The 20,005-nt window shown below is 30.8% G+C and overlaps 1 protein-coding gene across 3 annotated transcripts in view; it reads right to left on the bottom strand.

Moving 5' to 3' along the window:
- Positions 1-7,183: 7,183 nt before the first annotated feature.
- The window catches only part of LOC127717590 (uncharacterized), a 29,485-nt gene continuing 16,663 nt past the window's right edge, over positions 7,184-20,005 (bottom strand). For all 3 annotated transcript variants that reach the window (XM_052223298.1, XM_052223299.1, XM_052223300.1), the window contains 2 exons: positions 17,185-17,399; positions 7,184-7,551 (listed from right to left, as the gene is read on the bottom strand). In XM_052223298.1, the coding sequence (XP_052079258.1) occupies positions 7,514-7,551; positions 17,185-17,399 (253 nt within the window). In that variant the 3' untranslated portion in view covers positions 7,184-7,513. The remainder of the gene's footprint in view (positions 7,552-17,184; positions 17,400-20,005) is intronic.

The following is a 20,005-nucleotide window of genomic DNA, read 5'->3' as shown; positions in this document are numbered from 1 at the left end:
TTTGTCGATAAGGTACTGCACTTATACAGTCGTGCTTCAGTTCTGATGTTTAAGACATTGTTTTTAATCATTTTTGTCAGTCACTATATCCTGGAATGAGTTGCTGCTTAATATCTCAGTAATTATGTAACAACAATGTCCGGAATAATTTAAACTATCCTTAAACTCCGTTTTCAACTTTATAATAGTTTGATATAAAAATTTTACTTTTTTAAATGGTGCGTCTATAACGTGTTTTTTTTTTCAATCTACCTCAATCAGGTTAGCTCAAAGTAAACACAATTTGGATGCCGCGAATGTATAAATTCTTAGGGTTATATGACCAAGAGGGACTTAAATGAATAAAAAATCCATTTAAGGAGTTTAAACCTTAGTTTAATAATAATTTCTAAATATATCAACTGAAAATTTAAGAAATGTATGTTATATAAACTCTAACATTGGCAACGCTGTGACTACTAAACTGATGATACCCTCGAGGATTATTAGTCCACAAGCAGCTGTAGACATCATTATAAGCGTCAACAGTTCTAAATGCGTTACATGTGTTGTGAAATATTGAATTCATAAACATGATTCTGTCAGCCTATTTACTAGTATGTTAGATTCGACAAGCAAAATATAATTTCAAAAGAAATAAAACCATTAGTTATTGAATTAATGTAATGATAAAACGATTTTATGTAATAAATAAAGTGGTAAGATACCGAGGGGAATAGACTCCATAGGTCGACGAGAACAGAAAATACAATGGCCAAAAAAAGACAAAAAGACAAATATGTCAACCAAACAATACACTCGAAATTAAAGATTAAATAAAACCATTAAAGATAAAGGATAACGTAAACCCATACAAAAACAGGGGTGAATTTGTGTGTTCTTACTAGACTAGTGGCATTCGTTTTGTTGATCAACAGGCAAGTTAATACATTTGTAGTTGGCGATCAGTCGTATTCGTTTTTGTAACAATTGACGAAAAAGAGGATTGCATTTTTGACAACGACAAGTGGAACATATTCATGGTCTCCCACAATATAGATAATCCAAAATGGTCAACATCGTCATAACTGTTTGCAAACATTTTTCCTGAAAGGATGAGTTAAACTTTTTAATCTGGAACCCTCTTTTTAAAAGTGCCTATTAATAATCGACCCTTTTTCAAGCAAATAAGACAGGAAACGCAATCCCTTGTAATCGTATGAACTTTGAGATGTATACCCCCAAAAATAACTGTGAGAAGACTTCAACGGAACCCTCCTTTAAAAAGTGTTTATAATATGCAACCTCATATCAAGAAATGCAAACCCTTTTTACCGTATGAACTTCGAGATTAATACACCATATATCATTGCAAGGAGCTACTGCTACTAGAATGTGGTTCAGAGAAATGGAAGGTCGAAACGGGGAAATTTATGTCTCCTATTTTGTCGCAAATCACAATTTTCAACATACTTTTATTGTCAAATTCGTATTGAATTATAAAATGAAGATATCTAATCATGTCTGGTCAAAATTCAATGGGATATACGCTATCAATAAAGTCCCAAAATTAAAATTTATTGAGATAAACTATATAGCAGAAGGTGACGTTAAAGATTTATGCAAGCACTTATTATTCATGAGCATCTTATGTATGAATTCAGTCTTGGAAAATGCAACAAAATGAGAGAAACAGGTTGTTTTTGTATGAATGTCGATATTCTGTTGAAATGCACATTCCTCAAGCTTAACAAAAATATGTTGAATTAATAAGAAAGCATAAAATCTTAGACGCTCATCTTTAGCAATAATATAAAATAATGACTTCTCTACCTTTAAAACTAGTTTTCATTTTAAACTTAAACACAAATTAAAAAAAAAGATATTGATTTTTGTTCCATATAAACATGATACACGAATGGCGAACGCAGGTAGAACTATCTTTTTTAAAGGGACAAATTATAAGAATAATGCATATTATTTAGCGTAAAGAGAAGATATGTTAGATATTTGTTTACAATTACACGAGAAATAAGAATTGTTCGTATTTAAACATATTTCCGAACGCTTAAATATTAACATCTGATTTACAATGTCGTTCTGGAAAAATAATTCCATAGTAGCTCTGACGCCTAGGTTTGATTGCTGATTTTATAACTGATAATGATAATATAATATTTCCGAAAGGAGTTCCGTGTAGCATTTGACAAGAAGGACTTTTATTGTAAACAAAACTTTTACCTACTACTCAAGTCCTAATTTTTAGCGATTATCTACACAGATTTATATCAACCTATGGTTATGCACACATACAATTAAAAGTTTTAGTAATTTCTTTCCTAGCATGATTCCAATATATTATCGATACTTTAAGAAAGGTGATATTCAAATTATACTAGAAGATTATCTGTCCAAATCCAATCTTATTTAACATCATGACTGTACTATAACAAATATAAGGAATGTGTCAATAATAACCATCCATTTCAACTCACTGCAAAGTCACAGGATTCTGAAATTACTATGATTGGCTGATTTTGTCTGAATTCTATCATCACATTCTTTAAAAATACTGTATTAATTTTTCGCCAATGATTTTTAACATCGTATTACATTTCTCATATAGCTGTGATTCCTCTGCACTTTGCGTCTTAACATATTTAACGTTGCCTGAATCTTTCTAAACACAAGCAGTCGTAACTCTGCCTGAAAGACTCTGCAACTGCACTTTATTCATTTCTTTAATGCTCATTTAATATTTCTTTGACTTATACTTTACTCAATGTTTATATCCTCTTCCGTCACTCCCGTTTAAATTACAAATTTTTCACTTTTTGAAAACTTTAATTTTTCACTTCGTTTATATTTCATTTCATAGTTTACACGTTTTTCTAACTTTTGAGTAAATAAATAAGAAATATCGAAAGGAGATTAGTGTCATGTTTTGGTAACTCCCGTTTTTACTAAGGATTTGACAGAACAATATTCATCCATAATGGACTGGCATGTATATACTAATGGTGGGGTGTGTTAAGAAAGGGAATGAGGGTTAAACTTGTTTCATGAGTTCTTCAACTTTCTCCTTAAATATGTTACATCAAAAACTTATAAGAACCTTCATAATCAAATACATTTCTCTGAACCTTCTTTGAATAAGATAGTAAGAATACATTAGGTGACTGGTATGTCAATGTTTGTTTATATATTGCGATTGAATAACTTTTTCCTAATTTATAGACAAACTTTTGTCATGTACATGTAATTATCATATTTTCAAAACAGAAATCTTAACCTTTCAAAAATCAAAAATCAAAATTTTAATGCCATTTTTTAACAAATATATAATTAAATTCTTTTGTGAAATTAACTGTTGTATTTTTTAAAGGTTTACTTACATTCGACATCATTTGAGAATATTACACTTGCAGGTTGTGTCTACGTTAATCACTTTAAAATCTCCTTTGTACACTTTACATTTTAGATGTATTGAACAATTTCAGACAAATCTTAATTACTTTAGAACTTTAAGAATCTGGTGAAACAAGCATAGAACTTTAAGACATATTCGAAACGTTAATAACCCTTTAAAACAAATAAGGTATATATAGAATCTGGAAACAAAAACAATTTGTTCAGAAATTAAATAATAAAATGAATGTTAAGAATATGTTCAAAAAATTGAATAATGATTAAGAATGTTCAGAATATGCTAAGAAAATAAAATAGTAATTAAGAATGTTCAGAATATGTTCAATGGTAAATGACCAAAAATAAACTGACAACGTCATGACAAAAAAGAAAAAAGAACAAAACACAAACAACAGTATACAAAACACAACATTGAAAACTAAGGAGGGGGAAACACGAACCCGACATAAAATTGTTGGTGATCTAAGGTGCTGAATTGTAAGAGACCTGGCACCCGTCAGTAAATATTTTAGTCATTGTAATTTGATGTTTCTCATTTCTCATTTCTTCCGTCTAACTCATAATAACACTCAGACTCAAACGTATTTGACAAGGCAAACTATCATTATCTCTCCTCGGTATTGCTTGGTTATATATTCTAAGTAGGATATCTGTTATTAAAAGAGAGTCGAAAGATACTAAAGGGACATTCAAACTCACAAGTCGAAAACCAACTGAAAAAGACTTGGTAAAAAAAAAAAGAAAAAAAAAGACCAAGGGTTTCTGTTTTTAGTGTTTAGTATGAGAGAATAAAACTGCGGTTTTTTTTTTAGATCCCCGTATATCACAAATCTGTTCTTTCTACCTAAACAAAAGAGTTAGAATATAAACGATCATATATTTTGTATTTAACAGCATACATGTTGTTTCTGCATTTTGAAATTGTGATTACATTTATTTGATATCTAAACATTTAATCCAAAATTTTCGTCAAATCAACATCACTGGTATTTAATGAAACAAAATTGAGAATGGAAATGGGGAATGTGTCAAAGAGACAACAACCCGACCATAGAGCAGACAACAGCCGAAGGCTACCAATGGGTCTTCAATGCAGCGAGAAACTCCCGCACCCGGAGGCGTCTTTTAGCTGGCCCCTAAATAAATATGTATACTAGTTCAGTGATAATGGACGTCATACTAAACTCCAAATTATACACAAGAAACTAAAATAAAAAATGATACAAGACTAACAAAGGCCAGAGGCTCCTGACTTGGGACAGGCGCAAAAATGCGGCTGGGTTAAACATGTTTTTTGAGATCACAACCCTCCCCCTATACCTCTAGCCAATGTAGAAAAAACAAACGCACAACAGTACGCACAGTAAAACTCAGTTTAAGAGAAGTCCGAGACCGATGTCAGAATAGGAAACAAAAGAAAATAAACAAAATGACAATAATACATAAATAACAACAGACTACTAGCAGTTACTGACAAGCCAGCTCCAGACCTCAATTAAACTTATTGAAAGACTATATCTTCGTCATATGAATATCAGGCACAATCCCTCCTGTTAGGGATTTAGTATTATACCATCATAAAATATATGAGAAGAACATAAACCATGTCATGCCAACAACTGGTTTTAGAATAAATATGTTTAATTCCGATACAAAGACCCTATAAGTGAATCAATATTAAAGCCAAAATATGCAATCTTTAATGACCTGACAACAGTATCTTAACTATATTCCTTCTTAATAAGTCTGTTTAAAGGTTTTGTTAGCTATTGTGGTGAATACTGACATTTTTGTGCTTTGTAAATAATATTACCATAAAAGATTGGATGTGAAATACCCGAACGTATAAGATGTCTGCATGTTGAGTTATATTTACGAATGATGTTCTTATACCGATGATAAAATTTAGTAAATATTTTGACTAGTTTATATCAAAAACCCTGGTGTAATAATGTTTCAGTAATACATAAATTTTTCTCGCTAAAATCTAATACGTTGTTACATACACGAGCGAATCGTACAAGTTGAGATATATATAAAACACCATAAGATGGTGACAAGGGAACGTCACCATCTAAAAATGAATAATTAACGATTGGAAATGAAAAATCATCTCTTGTATCATAAATTTTTGTATTAAGCTTCCCGTTAATGATATAGATATCAAGATCGAGGAAAGGACAGTGGTCATTGTTAGTATTAGCTTTATTTAAAGTAAGTTCAACAGGATAAATTTCTTTAGTATACATACTGAAGTCGTCATTATTGAGAGCCAATATATCATCCAAATATCTAAAAGTATTGTTAAATTTTTGTATCAGATGTTGTTTCGATGGGTCTTTGCTGATTTTAGTCATAAATTGTAACTCATAACAATACAAAAAAAGGTCCGCAATAAGTGGTGCACAGTTAGTCCCCATTGGAATTCCGATAACTTGACGATATACGGAATCTCCAAAAAATGACCTAAAAGAGTTTGAACATATGTATTCGCATTCCGACTTTTTAAATGACCATTTAATAAGGTGTGTGAATATTTTCTTAATAAGAATATGAGGCAAAGTGGATAAGAGGGTAGAAAAATCAAAACTTTGAACAGATTCAAAATCACCAATATATGCATGCAATTTATCAAGTACTTCCAACGAGTTTTTGACGAGTTTTCCAACGAGGCTATGACTGAGAACTAACTTGGCATATCTATATTAGAACAAATAAACTAAGAACACTTCTTTCATATGAGCAAATTATTGTTTATGAAGGATACTAAAAACCCACACTTGTCAATGTCATATGTAGTTTATCCACCTGAAAGGAATTTTTAAGAATTCGATGATATCGAAATACGTATGCAATTAAAATTTAATTCACTTTCGAAAAAAAATCTTTCATTAAGTAAACGTGTAGAATCTTTATTCAGAGAAAAAGTAAAACGAAAAGTGGTAACGGAAAAAATGAGGTTGCGTAGCTAGGATAACAAGAACAATCAAAAACTTTCGCTTTTGAAAAAAAGGAAACTATACTTTGGTATTGTTGAAAAATGAAAGCAAATTATCGTTTTAGTTAGAGTGCATACACATGTGTTATTTGTTTTTCAATTTTAGATACAAATTTAGTGTATACCAACATGCCTTTAATTTATGAAATTAATCCAAAGTAAGGTGTTAAATAATGCAAAAACAAGGATCAAAAACATATCGTGATTAACGGGTTAATGTTTTATTATAGTTCAGATTAAATAAACTTGATTTAATTCAAGAAGTTTTTTTTTTCAAGAACTGAAACATGCCTTCTTTGTACAAAGAAGTAACATGCTAAATCAACAAAACCTTCTTTCAACAATAGATATTTTTCAAACAAGTTCATGTCATGTTCTTGGTAAAGGTTGTGAAAAACTAGTGCACAACACAAAAATCACACATTTAAGCAAACTGAACTATAATCAAACACATAATGGTTCTTAAGGTAAATGCACACAAATGTATTGGTAATATATAATAGTTATCAAAGGTTCCAGGATCATAATTCAATACGCCAGACGTGCGTTTCGTCTACATAAGATTCATCAGTGACGCTCTGAATTAAGTCTTAATTCAAATTAAGTCAAATTTGAAGACCTTTATAGAATGCAAAACTGCCTGAAAGTAAATACTTAACACTTGAACACTTCATATGATGTATTTTGTTATTTGAATGTCAAAAATGTCATTTTTTTTTAGCAATTTTATGACACAAATAAAAGACAAAATGACAATATTTTCTTTGTACACTTTATTATGCTATATGATGAAAGTCCTAATCAATTCAAATTAAATATACTGTTTTGCGAAACAGTTTAATTATAAAGAGCAATATTGCATATTATTTGAATAAACGATAATAATTTATTTTAAACAAACTGTGTACAGACTTTTTAATGAAAATAAAACTTGATAACCCTTTTTTTCATTAATTTAAGTCATCATGCTACACTGCAACAGTTATTTAAAACCAAAAAAACCCACTTCCATGAACACCATTCACTGAAACTTAGTAATATGCGTCTCCCAAAGAGTTGAAATTCCACCCTGATCGTCCATAATCTGCAATTATCATGTTTCCGCTTTTAACTCACGCCACTACTTTTAAATTCGTCATTTGAATCTGAAAAGGAAAACAATTACTGTTACTTTTCTTTGTCCAAATTGTGATATCTTTATTTTATTTAAATTACTCTCATACGTTAATGTGTATCTAAGCCGAGGCGTATTTCAGTGTTTGACATTTTAGAGTATAAGTTTTATCTTGTCTCATAACTGATTATATGGAAAACTGTCTTTTTATTCGTAGTTTCATTCATTCAAATTGTCCTTTGCATATACAATGTATTGGGGTTACGCACCTTAGGAGAGGTCGATTTAAGGGGTTTAGCATTTTCTATGTTGGGGTAATGCATAAACACTTGAAAGGAGTTAGTTCTCAACCAACTACGCTTTCACCTTTTTCTTACTTCGATAAAGACTTATCGGTTTTCTATGGATTATTTTGTTCATCAGAAACTCATTCTTTTTTCAGTTTTTTTTTTGTATGATTGTGTTAGAAAAGTATGTGCATTTTATTTTTTGTTTCATTCATCGAGTCTATATCAGAAAGTTGGTGGAAATACTCATCATAGATACTAGGATTTAAATTGTGTACGCCAGACTCGCTTTTCGTTTATAAAAGACTCACCAGTGACGCTCGAATCAACAATTTAAAAAGCCGAATTACAGTACGTAGTTTAAGACCGTTGAAGACAAAACATCTGACAGGTTTTGCCAAATAAAGCTAACGGTTTGTAAACAGTTAGTTTATAAGTATGACCATACCAATGATAATTCATGTCAACACCGAAGTGCTGACTACTGGACTGGTGATTCACTCAGGGAGCTAACCTCCAGCAGCAGTGACATCGACTCAGTAGTAGTAAATAAACTCGTCATAGATACCAGGGTTGAAACTGTGTACGCTCGAAAAGGCAAAATACAGTAAGAATATGAAAAGGGTTGAAGAACCAAAATTCCGTAAGGTTTGCCAACTAAAGCTAAGGTAATCTATATATTCTTGTGGTAGAAAATCCTTAGTATTTCGAAGATATTCGACGTTTTGCAAACGGTTAATTTATATTAAATAAAACTTTAAAAGTTAAAATGACATATTTTAAGTTGAAAACATATCCCTAAAGACCGGGTCTGGGGAATAAATAGCAGCCAGTAAGAAAAATGAAGGGATATTCGTATATCTTTGCAGGCTTGATGATTAAGAAGCATTTTTATATTTTACTAAATAAATTATATAAATTTTAAATAATATTGTTCTCATAAGTGCAGAACGAACTACATGCAAAAATATAGGTTAAACAGAATAATTTAATAGATTAGTTTTTATATAATTTTCAGATAAAATTCCGAAGGTGGTCAATGTTTTGAATTTCAAATTGTTGACTCACTTGAGGCAGAGCCTCCTTATTTTTTTGGCAAAGATAACAGGATGCTCATGCTACAGCCTAAAAATATGTTAAAAACCCTACCTTTTTTGCTGATTACAGACAAGATACAGTCCTCACATAGATCCAAGAATATTTGCAACTAGATTAAGTCCTTTAGAAGTGCAATGGACCTCCTCAGAATATTTGTATTATAAAGAAATTTTTAAAAGATGTTGGAAAATGTGTTAATTGACTTAATGGTAAAGTTCACTGATTCAATTTGTATAGTAGAAACTATTCACACATGTGGCCGATGTACGGTACATTTGATAAATAGGGGAACCAAGATCTCACTAATTCAATGATACATTTTGGCACCAAGTCTCGCCTATGATAAACATAGTTCCTTCTTCTTGGATCTTGACGGATCTATATATCTAGGATTCTACCATACATTTCTAAGGAAACGATGTCTATTAAACATGCATTGTACTGTTTGTTACAAAACGCAATACGTTTATCCTGATATATATTTATAACGTTGTTGAAATTTTACAACAAGAAATGGGTCTTTTCCTAAAACATTATCCGGATGATACTGAAAAATGTTGGTATTTTAAAGTACTCAAAGTAATAGTTTTTTAGCCACATGATCAATCAAAACTATCCTTGATGGTTCATAATGTTTTTCATATCTACATCTAGAGGAAGGATCACACGATGAATGCCTGTTTTTGTAATGGTCAATTTCATACGGAATTATTGATGACTTTAATTTCTCAGGATCATTGTTCCATTTTCTGATTGCCCATTGAATAGGTTCCACTTTATTACTTAGTTTAAAGGATCACGTTTCAGATTCCAGAAGCAACTTTTTCAGAGCTGTTTTTACTACTTTAACACAATGCCATGAATCGTTTGATTAATTGCATCAGTTTCTTCCCGAATGCATTTGTTAGTATCTAAATTCTATGGACACCTACGGAAACATCCTTTTCAGCTAAATATGTATACACCCCATCGGTAACGATACGTTCATGCCTTTGAGACACAACATCGTCAATGGAATAAAAAATGTTAACAGGGACTTCACTTTAATTTCAAATTCGCGAAATCCTAGAACGCCTTGAAGCGTGATAGGCATAAAAGTTTTGACAATACTGCATTTTCAAGGAAACAAACAAGAGGAAATATTAGAAATCGCACATTTAATGTTTGAATTTCTTTTCTTTTTTTCTTTTTCTTTTAATAACTTGAAGATTTTAAGTGTTTATTTATACCTATTGTCAGTGTGGATTTAAGAAATAGAACTGTATTGAGTGAATGGTTAGTATTAATCTCGTTCCCACTTGATTGATTAGCCATGTGCTCTAACCATAAACAAACTATTTTAACACAGATTATGATTAAACACTGGCAAGCTCTGGCTCATTTTTCCACATTGGCTTAATCACTTAACACCTGGTAAATTAAAAGATCAGACTAAGTCTTTAAATTCGGTCTATATTGTGAATGAAAGCGTAACTAGAGAATATATAATAATAAGGGGATGTGGCATGATTGCCATTGAGACAACTCTCCACCTGAGACAACATGACATAGAAGTTAACAATTATAGGTCAGCACACGGCCCTCAAAAATGATCAAAACCAATCTTTGATTTTGGTGTGTAGCTGACTTCTTTTTCTTTATCGAAAATAATATAATGGACATAGCGAGATAGTTTTTTAGAAAAGCTCGTTTTATTGACTGATAGTTGATATACCTTTCGTTTTTCGACTTATAGAACGAGGTTGAGAAAAAGAATAATTCAAGATTGCTATAATGATGGCACACTTTTAGTATAAGTACTAACACCATACATAATATAAAAGTTCTACTCATATAAATTGTGAACCCTATGGTGAACGGGCGGACGGACGGGCGAATGGGGTACATAAAATGCCTCCGATATTTGTTTAGGTAGCATAAAAACATATTTCACTATATCATAATGTTCTATTTTATAAGGCACTTTTTTTCCCTGAAATGAATGCAAGAAGTTTAAAGGTTTAAATTAATACTTGTACGTACTAAAAGACTGAAATGTGTTACTGTTAACATCTGACTACTAGTAATGGTCTGATTAGGTGATATTTATATTTGATATATACTTGTTTCATATATACTTATAATACTTACTAACTTTCTGATTTTAGGGACCACCCAATCGTAACTAAAACTACAAATTAGCAGTTAAAAATTATTTGTCCTTCTTGCATCAGTCAGGCGGTATCTTAATGTTTTTGTATTTTTTTTGTCGTTTATAAACCAGTTACTTTCACATTTATGTATACTCTATATCTACTTTTATTCGCATATAGACATTTAGCAACGCTTTAGATGTGTTAACATGCATGTATATTTGCCATACAAAATCTTTGTATGACGGCAAATTACTCCCAAAGAACCTATTTAGACGCGCATATGAGAAGCATACCTCTCCGAATTATATGCACATGTGTTAATTCCTTATGAGTCGATTTTGTCTCCCCCTTTGGAAATGGTGTTTGTTTCTTCATTTGTACTTGTACATCATGTCCACCCCAAAACATGAAAATAAACCTTTCCTGAAGACCCAAGTGTAAAATAACATAATTCAAAACAAAAATGTTTAGATATCCGTTTCTTCTGCCCATATTTTGTCCGTTTCCCATCTTATTCGGTGTTCAAGACCTTGCAGCTCCTACTCAGACTTTGTAAAACGTCACCAGTGTCTGAGCACAAAGTTCATGAACCAGGCGTATGTCAAAGAACGTCTCGTCCTATTTCTAAAAAAAGTTATTTGGAAGGTACCAAGACCTTGTTGATAAATATTCCGTATCAACTTCACAAATAATACACGATGGTCTTGAAGTATTGATTCTGCGTACAGACGTTGTTTATCATCTTAATATTCTTTTATTTGTCTTTATGAATATTATTTTAACGGTTAAAAATCCGTTTTTGTTGATATCCATTTGACGTGACTATGTACTTATGTATCCCGTCATACTTTGAACGACAAAATTATTTTATATCTACCTGTGTGACGTAAAACGCGCGATTCAACGCCAGTACTTAAAACCTTCCATCCTTTATGGATGGCTTTTACATAGATAAATAAAATCGTATAATAAAAAAGCAAAATGAGGATGTTAAATTTCTTTGTTACATTTATTTTTTTTTTATAGTGATTAAGATGATAACACAATGTAGACTGCTGTACCCCTATTTTTGACATTTTTACCTATTGTGTCTGTTTGTTTTGTTCATGCATCGTTGTCAATATAATGGAATTTGATGCTGCGACTGTCATACAAGTGAGAGTTTAGCTAGCTATAAAACCAGGTTCAACCCACCATTTTCTACATAAGAAAATGCCTGTACTAAGTCAGGAATATGACATTTGTTATCCATTCGTTTGATGTGTTTGAGGTTTTGATTTTGCCATTTGATTAGGGACTTTCCTTTTTAAATTTTCCTTGTAGTTCAGTATTTTTGTGATTTTACTTTTTCCTAGATTTACATTAGTCAAAGCACTAAATGTCCATTCATTTAGACAAAAAAAAAATGAAAGATTCGTACATGATAATGACAAATGACAAACCATTTTTGATTAGATAGAAGAATCATCGATGAACAATAACTGTTTGAAATTATGTAACATTGATTGAACACTTTACTGTTAATGTATTACCTCCTAGTATAATGCAACGGAATTGCTTACACATGCTATCGGTATAGAATTATTTACTGATGTAAGAAAATGGCTGAATCCGTTGCGGTAAAGCCATTTTCCACCAGGAACAGATCTATTAACTATTGTTACATTTATGTATGATTAATTTCTATGTATTCCTTCTACCATTGTGGACGGTAATAGCATATACCACGTATGAATAATCAATTGTAATCGTTAAAGCTCAAGGTAAAGTTGATTAGAAACTGTCCAGAATTTGTTAAACTTTGCTTACAACTTGTAAATGTATACGTTAGTCAGATGAAAAAATACAAAAATAGTCGAAATAACCGTAACGTCGTCGCATAGTAGAGCCATTAAACGTCTGTTTGTAGACGTTTTTTTACCAATAGATTGGTTAAAAATAAGATATGAAGTCGGTAAACCTATCATTATTGTATGTCAATAAAACGTTAATGAACAAAACAATAACATATCAATTTTAAAAAAAATCTATATATTGGTTTAGAGATTTGATGAGTCTTATTTTTGTGGCACTTTATTCATGCATGTAACGTGGCATCATCATTGATCAATCTATTTCATAAACTTTTATGAATATTTGATTTCAACTTCGTATTTGATTTGGCCTTCCAACGCTTTTAATTGGGTATACCGCTATCATGGATTGTGAAATAGCAGTACACAATCAGTCTAGTCTTTGCTTATAAATGAAAATGTTTAAACAGTTTAACAATGTTCCCATTTTTTCACTAAGGTAAGGGGGGTGTTTTGAATAAAACACTTGCAACCGGGTGTTTTTGAACATTTCTAACCGGGTTTGTTTACTGTGGGTGGGACTGGGGGTCACAAATAGAAAGATTTGTATTGTATTCACATTTATTTGAATTGAACAAAAATAAATAGAGGTATTCATAAAAACTGTCAAATATTCTTTTTTTATTTGATTTTTTTTCAATTATTTATCTCTTTTTTTCTCTTCCTAAAATCACTATTTTATGCATCAGCATTGCCGGTTTTGTGCATCACGGATAGCAGATGGCTTTTGCAGGACTACCTCCTCTTGCGAATGCATGGCCTTTCGATCCAAGTTTCTGTCCTGTTCTTCGCTTTAGTGCTGTATTTTTGGCACACAGAACAGTAATATCCTTCTTCTGTGACGATTAATCATTTTAAGTCTTGTTGTCCATATTTGTATTCGCTTGCGTGCCTTTTCCCGTTGTTTTGATGCTTTTTTTCAATTTCAACAATTTCAACACAACTATCCGTTTTATCTGACTTATTTGGCATAGAATTTTCTTTATCACCATCGTCATCTGCCTTTCTCTTCCTCCAATTGATAAAAGAAAACATTGAAATTTGACGGTCGGCCATATTTGTCAATGAAAACAAATCAGGGAGGGGCGATAAGTATTCACACTTTTACGGTGCGGAACCGAAAAAAATCCGGAATTTGAAAAAAAGCGGACCACTTCCTAATATGGACAGGTAGTCGGCTTTCAAAAGAAGGTGGTCGGCACACCCGGCTTAAATGCCGAATGGAAAACACTGAATTGTTTGTCAATTTGTAGGACTATTTATTTGAAAACTATGGGATTTTTTTGGCATTATTTGTACTGTTTTAGCAAAGACAGAATACTTGTTTTTGTTCTAATCAATTTTTCAACTTCACCATATAAGGGGATAACCCTAACATCATAATTTTTTATAAAGGATGTTATTGAAATTTTCATTTTTTACTTGTACCACGAAAGCAAGCTGGGTGACACCGTTTTTTCTTTTTATTTTCTTAAAGTATATTATATAACCTGTCTTCTCATATTTTTTTTTTAAAATCTATTGCATTTATTTCGGTTTATAAGAAAAAAAAAGTTGTTTTTTTTCATTAATAATCTAAAAAATTAATAAATTCGGCAAATTTGCACGACTTGTCACTTGAAAAATTTCTAGGTGATCCATACTTTATATTATATTTTTGAAAAAAAAACATGGTAAAATTTACATTTTGGAAACGAATATGAAAATTATATCTGACGAAATATATGCAGGTGATGTACCTTAATGTGGACCAATGCACTAAGTAGGTACCAAATTTTCAGCCTGGTATCTTTGATCAATTTTAGCATGCTACAGTTGTATGCAAAATCTTATACAAACTTCTTTGACTTGTCCTATTTACTGTTACTTGACCAACAGATAAGAACGTGAACTCTTGCTATCTTATTTGCTGAATTTGCCTTTCCATCAGCAACACGTTTATATTCCAATCGGTGTGTTATGACTTACTAACTTTTGTCAACAGAAAATTGGTAAGCGTCAAGCTAATTTGATAGTTAAAGAAAATCATTACCATTTTGGACTTTCTATCTTTCAAATTGGCCACATCAGTATGGGTGTACTTTCGTTGACATATTCACCTGTCACAATTTTACACGATTTGTTTTAGGAGGTCTTGCATATGTTTCCATTAATATATGGAACCCACTTTACCTTACCTGACTTCTGCATATGGACCACAGCTATTGTATTGCATAATATTATTTATTTATTTCCCTAACATAAAGGTTATTCAATTTTGTTTCTCAAAGGAATAATATAAATGCAACATGATGGCCATTAAAATAATTAAGAATATACCGAAAAGTTATGTGACCTAACTATTATCTATATTATGCCAGGTATCAAGAGGTTTGAATAAGAATGACTTTAATGTATCGAATTTATTACCAAAAGCAAGAGCTCAAAAGCATTGTGTAATACTCAATTAGAGCTATTTTCCTGATGCTAGTAGTTTAAAGGTATGGTTGGTATGCTGGCTTTGTTTGTATAAATGTTTGCTCCAGCATTGTAATTAAGATTGAGGAAAATAGCTCTAAATCGTAAATATCAATTGATAGCTGAAATATATAAGTGTCTAATAAACATTTCAAGGATGTTATTGGTAGATCTATTTGCACCTTTTACTTCAGGATACACAAAGATACGTTATCATACCTTCTCTTTCGATATTTGTCTAAAATTAAAATTTGATCTAAATAATTCAAAATGTTAAAATTATATAGCAATTATTTTTGAAAGTTTGATACACCATGTAAACGCAATTCTCATTTAAAGAAGACAGAAACAAAATGGGCTCTGAGATCAAATTGTTCAACATAAGAGTTCGAGTTAAAAGTAGTAAAGTAGAATAAAAAAAAATATTCTCCTTTAGAAAATATTGTCAATTTGACAAAGAAATGTAATAATTGGTATACATATTATCACCGTGCTTGTTTTAGGCTATATTATTTGAGAAGTTGTTATGTTTTAAAACGACTATAGACTATAAATGCTACATCATCTAAAAGAACAACTAAAAACTAGATATTGAATGTGTATAGAAGGTTCTTATATTGCTTTCTGAAAATTAATAGAAAAAAAATTTGGTCACCAGATCCTCCTCTTACGAAACATTATAGATACATTACTATACAATGATTTCTAGAGATAAATCGCTAGACTTACTTTTGTATTATTAAGAACGTTTTAACAAAAGTATACAGTACAATTATAAAACAAAAATTCGATTGGATATCAATTGCATGTATGAAGTCCTTTGCTATTGTACTATCATACTGATATGTGTCTTATTGATTGGTAAAATGGCTGATGATATATTTATTTGTTCCAGTAGCAACCTAAATTCGACTGCATTATGATCCTTTTGATTAGATTATTTCAAGAATATTGCAATTCATCACTTCGTTATAAGGTCTGGTACGACGATTCGGGACTGTCCTGACCGATAAATGATCAACATATTTGATGACTAACTTTCAATTTATACATTTATGTTTCCAGTTCAATATGTTCGAAAGAAACAAACAACAACAATGGTTGTAAGGAAAACGACGTCGATAAAAAATAGCAGTACTGAAACTATTAAATATTCACATGTTAAATGTAATTTAAAGTACCCTCAAAAATAAGTTTTTATAATATCTTAATTAACAATTTTATATTATTTAAGATGTTTAACTCATTCAATACGACACATTTGCGTCACATATGCTTTAGATACATTGTTTGAGGATGTGAAATACCAATCTGAAATGTATGCGATATCACGATGCATTTACAGATGTGCTTGTATAATCAATGTAATTCTTCAAAATAGGCACTAAACTCAAGATAATGACGTAGTTTACTACACTTATAACATAAATGTCCTTTCAAAAACTATGATGTCACATGGTCTGCCAAACGCTCACTTATTAAAAACCTGGCTACAATATTACTTTGAAACAACTTAATCAAGAGACGGTATGTATTACACTAAATTAGTGTGATGGCTTTCGTTGTTATGTTCTCCTTTTTTTATTTTGACTTTGGTCTTGCCGGGTCATCTTTTTCATTTTGTAGCTATCTTTTGCATGCAAAATGTATTGAAACTTTATTAGTAAACTATTAAATGAACCATGAAGTCAATGAATCTATAGTACGGTAACGTATTCTGTTAAATTAAATTATTCATCTACTCGTCATAAAGTAAGGACAGCTTAAATATGATAACTGACAAAAGTTAAATACGTTTGGGACTGAAATAATGAAAAACATAGGAAAAACTTACTCAGTAGAACTGTGTAAGATTCAATGTATCCGTACATGTTTTGAATTCGAACACATATGGTACATCCTGCATACTCTGGGTATATACTAGATAATATTATGAAACTTCTGGTAGCGGATGTAATATGGTTGAATAATCGTACAGGTTTTGCAGTTGAGCAAGCTTTGTACCAAATCACTACTGGGGATGGGTACGCAATGAAGTGAACGTCAAATCTGCGAAAAACGAAAAAAGAATTATTAAAGATTATACTCAAGAAAAACAAATCTATCCAACGTCAATACTAAATTGTTTGTCATACATCAATTATCTAAAATAGTATTTAGTCATTTGACTGGCGACACACAGTATTTCATATATTGTGTTTTACTGTCCTTTCGCAGTTGTTTATCAAATTAATTTTTTTATAATTGTCTCTTTAATCTATACCATATTCATTGTAACCAATCTCACCATGTGGTAACAACTCATCAAAGATACCAGGCTTATAATTTGATCTGAAATCTATGTACTTAAAGCATTCCTTCGAAAAATTTTGGGATATTTTGAAGACGATACCCCACAAAGGGCAAAAGCATTACAGCAACAGCTGATTTCAAAGGACTAGAAGTCTATAACAGTGATTATATAATTTGGAAACGATATGATTACAAAACGTCGACACAATGACCAACGGACAAAACAGAAAATTAGTCTTCTTTTTTTTTTAAACTTCAGAGCAATTTGTCTGATAGAGTTCCGCTATATTGAACAAATTGTATGAACAGCCCAAACAGATAATATTGGTTAACATGACAATGATAAGGACAACGTAACCAAACTGTGTAAACATACATCTTAAAATTAAACATACATCATGAGATATCACATAATTAAACAAAACAATCCAACACACATAGGATTATATCGAACAAAAACATAACGAAAAGAAAGTTTTGTTGTTGATAGTTATTAGATAATCAGGTTAAATATGACAAACCTAATGTAATAAACACTCTCTCCCGATAAAGTACTAAACTTGTTAAATAACAAATACAAGGGTATACAAAATGAAAATTACAATATAACAATTGCATTCTTCCGAAGCGCCTTTCTGGTCTCATCTGATACTAAAGAAGATAAAGTTGTGTGTGTGATTTTTTTAATATCAATTCAGAGTTCTTTTGTCAGTCATTTTCAAATAATTATTGTTGCATATAAAAATATATCGTTAGAGGCATTCTAGTCACAAACAACAATATATTTATTACGAAGGGAGAATGAACCAGACACAATGTCGGACTCCTTATTCTTTTTTTTTTTTGTAGTGCAATCACAATAAAAAAAGAATTTGTAATGTGTGTTTTTTAATTGAACTCTTCTGTATATACAAAGACCTACACTTGTATTAAAAGCAAGAACACCACAATATGAAATTTAAAAAATAACAAATAACTAGTTAGCAAGCATTGAACCCTGTCAAATATAAAAGAAATAATTTAAGGTACGTTTAAAAAGACTGAATTCTTAATCTTGTAATAATATGCCATATCGATATTAGCAAGTCATAAAAATCCGGAACAAGTAAAAGTTACAAACTTTTCAATTATTTCTTATACATTTTTTCTTGATGATACTTGTGATGTTTAAAGCTTTTATCTTTCTGTAAACATTTTAAAAGTATATTTTCTTTTCTATTGTAAGAAGAAAAGATTCAGAATGAGTTGATAAATGGTTGCAGTCATTTTAGCATTCTATTAGATTTTGAATTGTTCATAATTTTTGCTGTTGATTTAATATCTGTCAGTTTATAACAGTTTAAAAAAAATGATATCAGACAACTACTGCCATGTTTGTTAAAGGAGTAGGACAACATTAGGGTTAAATGGTTTATATAACATAAGGGTCAATCAGTGAGTTTTATTGAAAATTGTTATGTAGTTTCAGTGAATTTCGTTTTCTTCTAAGAGTCAATTACTATACAAGACATTTTGTAAGATCAGTATATTACTTTCCCTCTCTAATCTATATCTTAAAATGTGTATGTAGTTAAATGGAGTTGTCTGTACTACAAAAAGATCAGTAATATATTGCTTTGATATTAATTAAAATGTCAGCGCCTAAAATTAAATGTTGTAGATTTCGATAAAATTGTTTGGCTTAACCCTATTGTTAGACTCGTGAATCATCATCACTGGGAACCATTATTACTGCAAAATATGTTTTTCATAAACATTTTTTGGTGTTTTTTTAGCTTATCAAATATAAAACAATGTTATTTACCTCTCTCTATATTTCTATAATTACCTCTTTGAGAAATTTGCAAATTAAATGAGAACTTTATACCATGATGAACAAATGTTCCTTATATCTACATATAAAGGACAAAATCCATATTTGAGGCTATGTGTCAGTGTCATGACAGAAGTAACAGTTTTGCACTTCATTTATAAAGTTTGGATCCCTAATGCTCATATGTAAGACGAAATGTATGAATTTAAATACATCTGGCCGACCAATATCTGATAAACATTAAGAGGTTGTTATTCCAATGTATTTTGTTAGATTCGTGATACTTTTTAGTTTTCGAATTTAAGGTGCAAAAAAGTAGCCGCATCACACATACTCCTTTGTACAATAAGTATCAAAAGTTATTTTCTATTGATATGATTTTTGCAGATATATTGGTATCTCTGATATTTTACCTTTGGAACAGAATCCGTTCCCATATGAAAAACAAAATAATTGTCAATGAACTATATGTTCCCACGCGGGGAGAGAATACTATCGGAATAAATATTTTGAAATGTATCCATTCTCATGTACAAGGTCTAGATACGAT

The sequence above is a fragment of the Mytilus californianus genome, unplaced genomic scaffold (assembly GCF_021869535.1).
Source record: "Mytilus californianus isolate M0D057914Y unplaced genomic scaffold, xbMytCali1.0.p SCAF_10, whole genome shotgun sequence".
Classification (NCBI taxonomy): domain Eukaryota; kingdom Metazoa; phylum Mollusca; class Bivalvia; order Mytilida; family Mytilidae; genus Mytilus; species Mytilus californianus.
Note: the sequence above shows the minus strand (reverse complement) of the source record. Positions and strands in the feature narration are given on the sequence as shown.